The 11,539-nt window shown below is 38.4% G+C and overlaps 1 protein-coding gene across 1 annotated transcript; it reads left to right on the top strand.

The window, feature by feature from the left end:
- Window positions 1-7,367: 7,367 nt before the first annotated feature.
- LOC149155124 (MND1-interacting protein 1-like) lies at window positions 7,368-10,952 on the top strand. The gene is made up of 3 exons (XM_089444782.1): window positions 7,368-7,741; window positions 8,001-10,104; window positions 10,286-10,952. Exons 2-3 carry the CDS (start codon window positions 8,230-8,232, stop codon window positions 10,799-10,801), a joined length of 2,391 nt encoding a protein of 796 aa, XP_089300908.1. The 5' UTR covers window positions 7,368-7,741; window positions 8,001-8,229; the 3' UTR covers window positions 10,802-10,952.
- The last annotated feature ends 587 nt before the right edge of the window (window positions 10,953-11,539 follow it).

Here is an 11,539-nt window from a genome sequence, read left to right as displayed (position 1 = left end):
AGAACACTATGATGAACCCAGAAACCTGCATCATCATTCAGAACCAGCTGCAACCTCAAAAATCATACATAAGAATGCATACGCTACTTTATTGAACCCAATCTGCGTGTATACACTACTTCCTTGAACAAAACCTACGTATACCTTTAGAACTACTAAATCATAACAACTTCTGAATTAGATCTATACCAACAAATAATATTCTAAACATCTACTGCAAATTTGCAGAGATCTAGAAAGTCAACATCAAAGATAACCCTTCTCACTTAATCAATCAATCAATTAGACACAAAATCCTTATGCATTCAGTTTTACATTCAGATCTAAGAAGACTTCATTGACAGACAACAGTAAAACAACAACAATGATCAGATAGATCAGTCATTTCTGAACAATAGGCTTTTCCTTTGCATATGCTACTTGGAAGAGTTGAACCTGCGTGTACATGTGCCTTTACCAAGGCGAACCATTGTATAGATCTAGCCCAACAATGAAATTTAAAGAATAAAATATGTGTAAGCAATGAGATCTAGCCCAACCAATATCATATCATTCAATGATAAGTCATTTCAGGTCTCATGATCGTGATCCAACATTGAATTCAAGGTGCACAAAATATTTTAGATTATATCATAATCATAGCCTCTACAACATCAAATATACTTCAGATAGAAGTGTTCCTGAGAAAACCTTTCACTTTCACACTTGGCCTTTTGATCTTCTCCTCCTTATATAGTTTTGGCCTTTCTCAATACCTCGAACCAAAACCACACTTAGGACCTGTGGTATTCTTGGATGGGATCAAATAGTTGTTACTCTGCTCAATATTGTGGGCTAATACCATGGTATTGACCCTTAGTATCCTTTACTCTTGAGTTTCCTTGATTTTCCAACCCATACACGCTTTTCCTCTTGTGAAAGTGTGTGCATACATATACTCTCTTTTTGTTATGTGAACCTGCATGTATATGTTGTTTTTACAAGGTGAACCTACGTATACAGCTTAAAATATCTGCAAACATCCTTTTCCTTCAACTTCTTGATTCTGATAAGTAGATGTTTGTTCCAACTTCCTGTTCTTCTGTACCAATGCCCTGTTACCTCTGAATTCAACTGTTACATTGTGAGTTTCCTTTTATCAAATTTGAGCGGACTTGTGAGTGAGTTTCCATCAAGGACAACACTTGTATCATAATGCCAACACATGGGACTTGGGAAACAAAGTTTTACCCTTAGAAAAACACTATAAGTTGATGCCTCAAATTGCTTTTGGAAGGTTTCAAACCCTAATTTTCCAAACTGGGACCCACTAGTAAAAATGGTCCTTTGCATTGATTCCTCCACTTTTTCCACTCTAAAAAACATCGATATGGATGAAAAATGATACAATGATCCAATCCAAATCATTTTTTTATGCCATTAGAAAAATCTTAATGTGTAGAACTATGTCAAGGTGCTAAAAAATTTGTTCATAAAGTTATGACCATTTAAGAGCTCAAATAGGCTTCAAAAGCTTTTGGATCCTACACCAAATTGGGATGTGCCCATAAAGGGGTCTTTGTAGGCTAATAGCCCCAACGTTTCCACCTAGAAAGTATGAAAACATATGAAAGCTTATATAAGGATCAAATTTAGATCATGCCTCTCCATTTAGAGATTTTATTGAAGGACAAAAAATAAAATTTTCCTCTACCTTATCCGTGGAGTACCATTTCACCTTGCCTAGAGGTTGTCTTTTGAACCCAACGTGATAAAGTTCATGCTCCTACGTCTTCATGTTTTAGACTTCTACAAAACTATATCTTCTACTAACTCAACTTGAGGCTATAGTGCTAAGTTATTTATGGTAGTTAAGACTTGCTCATTAGTTTCCTAGTCCAACATGGAAGGCTTATAGAGTTTTAGATTTTCCACACTCACAACTTAGTAAATGTGCATATATGGGGATAGATTGAGTTTATCACCTACCTTCTCCAACACATCAACAGATCCACACCACAAACCCTTGATCTTCTCACTAGGGCCCTATAACCTTTCTTTGTTCTGACACAACCAATCTTTCTCTCCTACCTTGAATATTTTCTCAATTATGTGTTGATCATGTTGTTGGTTCCCTAGAGTCACACTACGTTGTACTGTAGTGCAAAGTCTAGGAACATTTAAGTGCGATCCTAGTTGCTATAATGTTCTTAAGACGTTCTTTTCAATCAGGGTATATATCCATTTATTATTTTGCAATATTGTATGACAAGTTGAAATGACCTCTTGGTGTTGATGTTTTTGACTTCTGTTTCTTGGCCATTGGGTGGCCAGAGGTGTGGATGGCTATAAAATAAAGAAAATAGAATAGTATATTTAAGGTGTTGTTGTAAACGAATGTTGCAAATGACTGTGCAATTCAAACTTGAACTTATTTGATACAACATAATTTTATTTGGTGCCCAAGATATATGCATTTCATTCTCTCTTATAAATATCATAAGAAATTAAAATAGCATGAATGATTTCATAAGAACCATTGAATTTAGATCTCTTAGCAACTATAAATCTCCTTATTGTTGAATGGAAAACATAAAATTCAATAGGGTTAAAACCAAAATTTATCTCAAAAATCAGTTCACCATTCACATTCAACATTCATCATGTTTTCTTCAAGAAAACATAAACATTCATGAATAACTTTCAATTTTTACTCAGATTATTGTGAATCAGAAAATTGTTTGGGAATCAAGGTTGAGGGAAAAACTATCACACATTGAATGCATTGACTGGGCTGCATTTCCACTATTCTTGAGTAGGGGCATTCATAACCCTTGGGTTTGACATGGAAAATTTGAAATATGGAAAAAATGGATGACGAGATGAAGAACAAACCCTACCCAATTCAAAAGATCAATTAAGAATTCTTTTGAATTAAGTAGAAATTTAGTGGAAATTGAGCAATTAAGAATTCAACCATTAGAAAACGTATACATTTGAAATTTACCATTTTCTTTAAAAACCCTTGCAAGAAATATCAAGAAAGTTAAGATACTCTTCAAACTAAATTGATAGACCTTGCAAAACCAAAATAAACCACCATACTAATGTAAAATTTATCTCAATAGACATTCTATACAATTTCATATAACATATTAAGTTTACGACTTCAAATGGCATAAAACTTGCATAAAATTGTATTTAATGAGTAGCAAACTCCAAACTATGAGATGGGTGATGTAGATACTTGATAAGAAAAACAAACCCCCAAGAGTTACTTCAAAATTTTGTCCCTAAGATGTTTCAAGACTTCCCAGTGTCTCCAAAAAAAATTTGGCAGAGTTTCCTTACAACCAAGATTCACCCCCCATTACATTTCAAAATGAGGCTTATATATAGGCACTTAAGAGCTTAGACCCTAATTTAAAACCACTAGTGGTATTAGAGAACCACTCAAAATTTCTTACAAAATTGCCAACTATACTCTAACTAACATCTTCTAGAAGCTTCTTGAAGGATTTGATGGTTGTGGAGTGGGCCCCTTAGATTGGACTTTGGCAGCTCTTATCTCTCTCTTGGACACTGCCTAGGCCATGTGCTACAGTGTGTTAGGCGCTACAATGAACACACTACTAATGGTGCCACCAGAGGTGCTGACGTCGTTGAACTTTATTTTGCTCCTACTGTAGTTCTCCTTGGCCTCAACCTGAATTTATTTTGGATAGTTAACTTATATACGTTCAACACACCCTTCAATTCCTCAAATGTTGGCACATTAGACACTCGAACATCGTCTATTGTTCTTTCTATGCTCATAATTAGCTTGTAGTCCACTTCTCCTTGTTCCTTGAAAATGCTCTTCAACATGAACACCAATTCAAAATGATTTCAATATAGATACACAATGCATTTATCTTGTGACATATGATTCTCCTCTTCTCGGTCCTTTTGGCATTCCTTTATGGCTTTTAAATTGTTTACAAAAGACTCTTTTGGGTGCAGATCTCCACGCTCATCAAAGAACGACAGAAAGTTCTTCATGTACAACTCTTCACATTCACTTTTAAACCTTTGTACCTCCCTGGTCATGTCTCCTTATCTCTTCTCTACTTGCACTTTCAACTCATGCTTCTTTTCCAGTTGACTTGCCTTGGCCACCAACCAAGAGCGGTCAATATTTGCTTCAAAAACTTCTTATTTGGTTATATAATTAATAAAGCCTATGGCTATTGCAACCTTTCGTGAGGTTTTTCAAATATTTCCCTTAAGCCTCTCCACATCTCTCTGATCCGTCTTGACTATCTCCATCTTGTCTTGAATAAAATCCAAGTATCCCCAAAGCTTATTGACTAATCTTATGATCTTCTCCTAGATGATATTCTTAGCTATTTTGAATGAAATGTTATTTGCATTTTCTCTCTTATGGAGAAATAACTGCATTTCCAACCTTCTACTATACTCCTTTTCCTAAAGAAGCTTTGCTTCAATTACCTCTAATCATTGCCTCAACTCTAGGGAGGAAGACTCAAGCCTTTAAATTCTTTTGGCATGCTCTAGGAGTCCATCCATTTGATCAAATTATGAAAGAATTGTCTCAATTCTAGAGTTGTCACAAGTGTGCCTCTATCACCGACGCTTGTGCTAGGGAAGCTCGTTTCTCCTTCCTTTCCTTTGGCGTCCACATCGTCTTTTATATGAGAGGAAGAGGCCATGTGTCGGGTTAGAATTTGTGCCACGAAATGAGAGGAGGGTTGGTGTCATGTGCCTTGATGTGATAGGGTCAGATGACAACCAAGTCTCCCCCACTTCAAATTCAGGTATGTCATTGTAATTTTTAATGGCGTCTTTGGAGGTTTTTGAGTCTAAATGAATTAATTTAGTAGATATGGGGTCATTTTTGGTCCAGTAATATGTTGAGGGGGATTAATATGGAATTGCAGGGAATTCAAGGAGACGATTTTTTCGTGCAACAAAACATGCTCCCTTTGCCTAGCAGGACTAAGCTCAGGACAATAAAATTGGTTGAATTTTGGGTGTATGAAATCCTTAGCAAGAAGAAGTATCAGTGTATTCAAGCCATAACCCATATGTACTAGGTTCATGCTCAAATTTTCTAAATTTGACAATTTGGGAAGGAGCAAGTATGATTACTGTAATGTATAATAATTTGCCCAAAATGAGCTTCTTAATGCATTTTATAGTAATTAAGGCTTGACACATATGCACAAATTTTTAAGCGAGAAGGTTTGGTGATGTCTTGTTGATGGCAGCAGAGCGTAGGGTCGACCACACGATTTGCTGAGGGGGCATGACAAATCATTCATGATATGTTTCAGAGTCAGTCAAATATGTGACATGTGGGATGAACATGGAGGACACATGGGGAAAGGCGATTCGCTGGAGGGCCACGTTTCAGGGTTTCACATGGTCTAACAAATGGACTTAGAAAAATTAGAACATATGCAGGACTTCCAGGGAAATTCCGTGTGTCATCAGTTGCATGACTTCATGCCATTAACTTGCTCATAACTTTCTAGCACGAGATTGCCTTGGCCGTCTAATGAGAAGGGCTCCCTGCTGTCGGATATGTACACCTTCACTTTTGTTGAGGCCTTCATGACGTTAGGGAGACACATACTAATGGTGGGATTAGACCATGTGGAAGATGATGGGGAAGGTGGAGTGACAATGTCGTTGTTGATGGGAGATGGGGTGGTGGGACCAATTGGGCGTACGGTAGGTCCATGTGGGGGATGATGCAGAGGTGATAAAACGTTGTGGTGTGTGATAGCCAACTCAACTAATGACACGTGGGTGACGTGGATGGGACACGTGACAACATTTCATAGAGGGTAAGTGATAGGTTTTGAAACCTCCAAAGGCATGTGGGAAGCCTGTGGTGCCGACACATGGCCTCTTCCCCATGATTTCTAAGCGTTACAATGTGTGAAACTTGGTGGCGTGGGATGCAATGCCTAGCCCGATCTGTGGGTGATTTTGCCATTGCATCTTGGTGGCACGCACCTTCCGCCGACGCTCCTCTAACCGTCGACCCATTCGCTAAGCTTATGCCTCAAGCGTCTGTGGTGAGTGTGCCCACCAGCGCCTGACACCTACAATCAATAACACGACATGATGCAACCATGCACGTCAGTGCCCATTACTAGCGCCCGTGGGTGCTGGCATGGTGATGTTGCATGTTGGCAACGACAAAATGGCATAGTTATTCCTGTGCCTCCATGACAACACCAAGTCAATTCAGCTCAATGAATTTTCTGCTTCTTGTAGTGGCTTCCATCTAGATCTTGGGTTCCATGCCAAGTTTTGCAAAGGTGTTGCATTCAACACCAAACATGTCACGGTTTCTACTTTTTCTGTGACTTCTTCAATGTTTCATGTACTTCTGAATGGATTTCCATAATCTTATCAATGAATTTTAGCCTTGAATGCTTCTCTGGTGGTGTTTTCTCTCACTCCTTCCTTTTATACTTATACAATATCTAAGAGTGAATGTGGAAAATACTCAAAAAAAATAAATTGGACTACTTATTAGTAAAAGTGTGGACTACTTTGTTATAAGAGTGTTGAATATATATCAAATTTTCTGTAACACCTCCTCTTATATTCACCCGCTTTTATAAGCTCTCAAGGGTAAACATGAGCTGGGAGTTACTATGACATGACCCAACCCCCAAGTTTAAGTTATGAAAGTGGGGCCTACAAACCGGAAGCTTACTAATACCTCTCAGGAGCACTAGATCACCCATAAGTCAGTGCATAACCTATGATGATTAAATCCCGAGCTGGAATTGTTTTTTCACAAGCCTAACACCCCAAACATGCCCTTGACACACTATGCATGGGGTTATGAGGCTCCAACCGCACCGAAAAGCCTGCCCGCATGTGGTTATGACCAAAATTTCTTAGTTTTGTGCATGCGGTGGTGAGATCTATGCCACTTTTTCAGGCTAGTCATCGAACCACTGTCCAAAACTGCCTATAACTTTCCAAAAACATAACTACAATGATAACAATACCAACCATTCAAAACTTTAGCAAGATCTTGACCTAGACATGTCTAATACATGATAGACATTTTGCAAACATATAACTTCTCCCTAATAGAAATTTTGAAAAAAAATTAATTTCAATTAATTACAAAAACTTTAAACACATAACTTTATTCTAAAATTTTAACTCATTTTAAACCAATGCAAATAACTATAAAAATAAACCTATTAATATGAATTTAACTCACACTTCGTTTAAATAATCCACTCATAATGAAGAGAAAATCAAATTTAATCACCCCCACTCTACCTAAATCTCCTCGCTCCCCAACAAAAATGAAAGTGGGCAGGGGTTTTTCCAAAGGGGTTATTACCTTCCGATCATTTCTTTGCCCAGGGGTTTTTGCGCAAATTGGTTCCGCGCTAACACCAGAGTATATGTGCTGGGAAAAGGCCAAGTGAAGGGCCATGTGACCATCTGCCTCTTATTTAGCCCTCAAATAGACAGTGGTGTTGGTTATTTTTAGGCTTTCGTTTGTGGTTTAGGGCTATTTGATAGCCTATAAAGGTGCAAGGTGCAAGGTGGATAACGAGGAACGGGTTGGGGAGGTTTAGGAAGCATACAGTTACAGCTCATTTTGTTTCCAATTTAAGGTTTCCGATTGGCTACAATATTTCTAAGCAGACTCGAATTGATGAAATACGATCGGCCAGCTGAGCTGAAATATACAGGCAAATAATTCGATTTACAGGTATTTTTAGGACAAATGAATATGATTTTTAATTGAATTATATTGCTGAATATTCTCTGATTTCCTGTTATCTTTCTTGTGTAAATCTATGGCTGAATCTGCCTATGGTCTTCTTGTTTTTCCCAATCAAAGTTTTGTTTTTCTCAATCTGCCAATGTTTTGGGTTCATTTCCAATTGAATCATGATCATGCTGGTAATCAGGTAGATAATGTTTCGGGTTTTTAATAGATTATTTTGGGTATCCTCTGCATTGGCCAGGTTTTGATGGTTTGGATTGAATACTGAAGAGTGCAGTTGTAAATCAACCTATGCGGTTATGTATTTATTGTTGAGGTATTAATATTTCTGATTAAACAGTGAAGATTGCAGAGGTTCTATTGTACTAGTGTTGAATTGGGGTTTTTAGGATTGTGTTTTAATTCTTTTTCTCCCTCGATTCGTTTAGAAGATAGAGCACATACAAGCAAACAATTTTGTTTAGTGTGAAATGGGTTGCACAACAAGAGATAAATCTATAAGAAATAGGAGGCGGCTCCGCTCATTTCCTTCTGCAATGCCTGTTAAAATTGAAGAGAAGCTATCCGATGATAGAAGAAATGGTGTAGTTGTAGAACCTGATTCTGGTGCTTCTAAACCTATAAGGATGCTAGAGGGTGGTAGTGGGTCTGGGGAAGAAAAGCCAAAAGAAAGGGAGAAAGATTCCGAGGAACAACCTGAAGAGGCGGATTGGGGGTATTGCACAGAAGACCAATTAGAGGACCTTCTATTAAAACATCTCGAATATGTCTACAAGGAAGCAGGATGTAAAATCGCAGCCCTTGGGTATACTACAGAGCAAGCTCACAAGGCTATGTTGCGAAATGGTCACTGCTATGGGAGTAGTGATGTGATTTCCAACATTGTCAACAATTCGTTGGCATATTTGAATAGCGGTTGCAGTGACTGCTTTGATGAATCGGATACTCCCTTTAGAGAGATAAAAGAGCTAGAGAAATATGTGTTGACGGGACTAGTGTACTTGCTTCGCCAGGTTCGACCACAATTGAGCAAAGGGGATGCTATGTGGTGCCTCCTTATGAGTGATCTTCATGTCGGTCGGGCAAGCACATTAGAAATTCCTTCGCTGCCATCTGGCGATGAAAAACCCATCAGTAAGCCAATTGGGAATGGACCATCTCTTTCAACTTCCATTTCTATGCCATCACCAATCAGACCATCTTGTTCATCTCCTAGTTTTGTGCATGTAAGTACAACTTCAGAGCCATGTAGGATGTGTGCTGAAACAAAGAAAATATCTGGTCTGAATTTGGCACAAGCTGGTACAGCTGCTGTTGATACATCATCTTCAGCTCAAAAAGGTTTCACATTTGATGCTGGGACATCGCATACACATTCCACGAACACTACTCACTTTAGCCCAAATGCTGTTCTAACTCCTTCCATGAAACTAGCTTTGTTGAAGAAGAATGCAGCTGCATTGTTCTCTGGCCATCTTCTGTCGGATCGGAAATCCAAATCAGATGTATGTTCACAATCAGTTGACAGCAACAGTGAATGTTTGGCTCCAGCAAGTGGAGTGCAAAACATACAAACTGGATCTGGGAATTTCTCTGCGAAGAATCAGGTCTTAACAGGAGACCTTATTCACACTGATCCTGCAGTTGATGCAAGTAGTGTTGTCACTGCAGGTACAGAACTGTCTTTGGGGATAGCTTCTACTGTAGATGTAGGACAAAATCAATATAGAGGAGAGACTGGAAATTGTCAGGATATTGTAGGAGCCATTCTGGGAAGTTTGGAGCACATGGGTATTACAGAGAAGTCTGATGGCATTGATCAACGGAATGAGATGATGCTGAAGCTTATGCATCAAATAAGAGATTTAGAAATGCAACTTAAAGAGCGGATTGAATGGGCTCATCAGAAAGCTATGCAAGCAGCTAGAAAATTGAGCAAAGATCTCGCTGAGTTGAAAACATTGAGAACGGAGAGAGATGAGACCTTGCACTTGAAAAAAGATAAACAGGCTCTGGAAGACACCACAATGAAAAGGCTTTCTGAAATGGAGAATGATTTGCGGAAAGCAAGTGGACAAGTTGATCGAGCCAATTCAGCTGTAAGAAAGCTGGAGACTGAGAATGCAGAGGTGAGAGCAGAGATGGAAGCATCCAAATTAAGTGCAGCAGAATCTGTTGCAACCTGTCACGAGATTGCAAAGAGGGAGAAAAAGTGTCTAAAGAGGGTCCAGACATGGGAGAAACAGGAGTCCAAGCTCCGGGATGAAATTTGTGACGAGAAACAAAAGATTGCTCAACTACAGAAAGAATTGTCTCTCATACGGGATTTGCAGAAAGAAATGGAGGTGAGAGCACATTTAAATGTTTCAAATCTCTAGCTTTTTGTTGACCATTGAACACATTGAACTGTTTAGTGTTTTCTTTTCTTTGAGCATTGCCACTCTGATAGCAGTGGCATATATTCTGCATGTGATAATATACTGTTATGAATAGAATGTAACTTCTGTCTTAATGAGTGATGCACAGACAAAATGCAAGCAGGAAGAGAAAGCTAAAGAAGGGGCAACTGCACAAGCAGAGGAAGAAAGAAGAGCAAAGGATGCAGCTGAAGCTTCTGCCAGAAGAAGGGAGGAAGCATTGCATAGGAAAACAGAAATGAATTTTCAACGACATAAGGATGATATTGAAAGACTAGAGCAGGAACTTGCTCGTCTCAAAGTCACAGCAGAGTCTTCCCAGCCAAACAGCAGGCCAAATGCTCCATATGCAGTAAATGGGGCTAATGTAAAGAGCTTAAAGGAGATGAATGCCCGTATGCGTCATGAACTACAAGAGCTTCAGGAATCGTCTCAGAGGGAAGGAAACAGTGATCGAAAGTGTGTAATGTGCATGAGCGAAGAAGTCTCGGTTGTATTTTTACCATGTGCGCATCAGGTCGTGTGTGTAAAATGCAATGAAAAACAAGGTTTGACAGATTGTCCATCTTGTACAATTCCTATTCAACGGCGAATAAATGTATATGGTGTAAGCTCAAAAGGCTAGTTGAATGTATAAATGTCCTTATTAATGGACAGAAACCATTGGTATAGTTTTGGGGCATTAAATATGAATGACAGATGTGGGTGTGCTTTTCCTTATTCTCAATTCTGGAAGTATAGTTTTAACTTTAATTAATATGATGGGCTTCATACTACATTGTCCGCTGTTTACTGTCTTGAAAGCTATTGTCACTCTTCGATTTTGTCATGAATACGATCAGGACTGGTGCTTCGACTTTAGAACTGAGGTCCATTGCTTCAGATTGTGAAGTGGAATATCTATAGCTTTCTGTAGCTGTCCTGTTGTTTCTGCAAACAAGCATGGTTATCCTTTCTTTCATTGTGATGATATAAATCTTTTGTACAAAAATAAGTGTTGTATGTGTGGTCATGCACATGTAGTATATTTTTAGTTGAACTGATATTTGATTAACCTTGATTTCAGTCTCTTTCTTAAAATCCATTTACAAGGCCAGCCATAATTCAGGGTTATAACTGTCAATACCTAAGAATTTTTTTTTTGAAAATTTCTTGAAGTAAGTTTATCTTTTTCATAATCTTTGAAGCAATCCACGAATCCAATGAGACTTGATAACAAAGGTTAGTTTTAGGCTCATACTAAAATTATTTGTATGGGAGCTTGAATCTAGAGAAAGGATTTAGGATTTTCCTGCTGAAGTTGCTTTTGTCAGTTGAAAATCTGTTTCCAGCCTTGGATGCAAAATCTTCTTATGGCATAGGA

Source organism: Pinus tabuliformis, chromosome 9 (assembly GCF_031772625.1).
Source record: "Pinus tabuliformis cultivar Carrire ecotype Pingquan chromosome 9, CPIR1, whole genome shotgun sequence".
NCBI classification, from domain to species: domain Eukaryota; kingdom Viridiplantae; phylum Streptophyta; class Pinopsida; order Pinales; family Pinaceae; genus Pinus; species Pinus tabuliformis.
Note: the sequence above shows the minus strand (reverse complement) of the source record. Positions and strands in the feature narration are given on the sequence as shown.

Bases quoted from the DNA above. Each gene is read 5' to 3' on its own strand.
- LOC149155124 (XM_089444782.1), top strand. From the start codon at position 8,230: ATGGGTTGCACAACAAGAGATAAATCTATAAGAAATAGGAGGCGGCTC. The intron at 10,105-10,285 runs GTGAGAGCACAT...AGTGATGCACAG, and splicing joins ATTTGCAGAAAGAAATGGAG to ACAAAATGCAAGCAGGAAGA.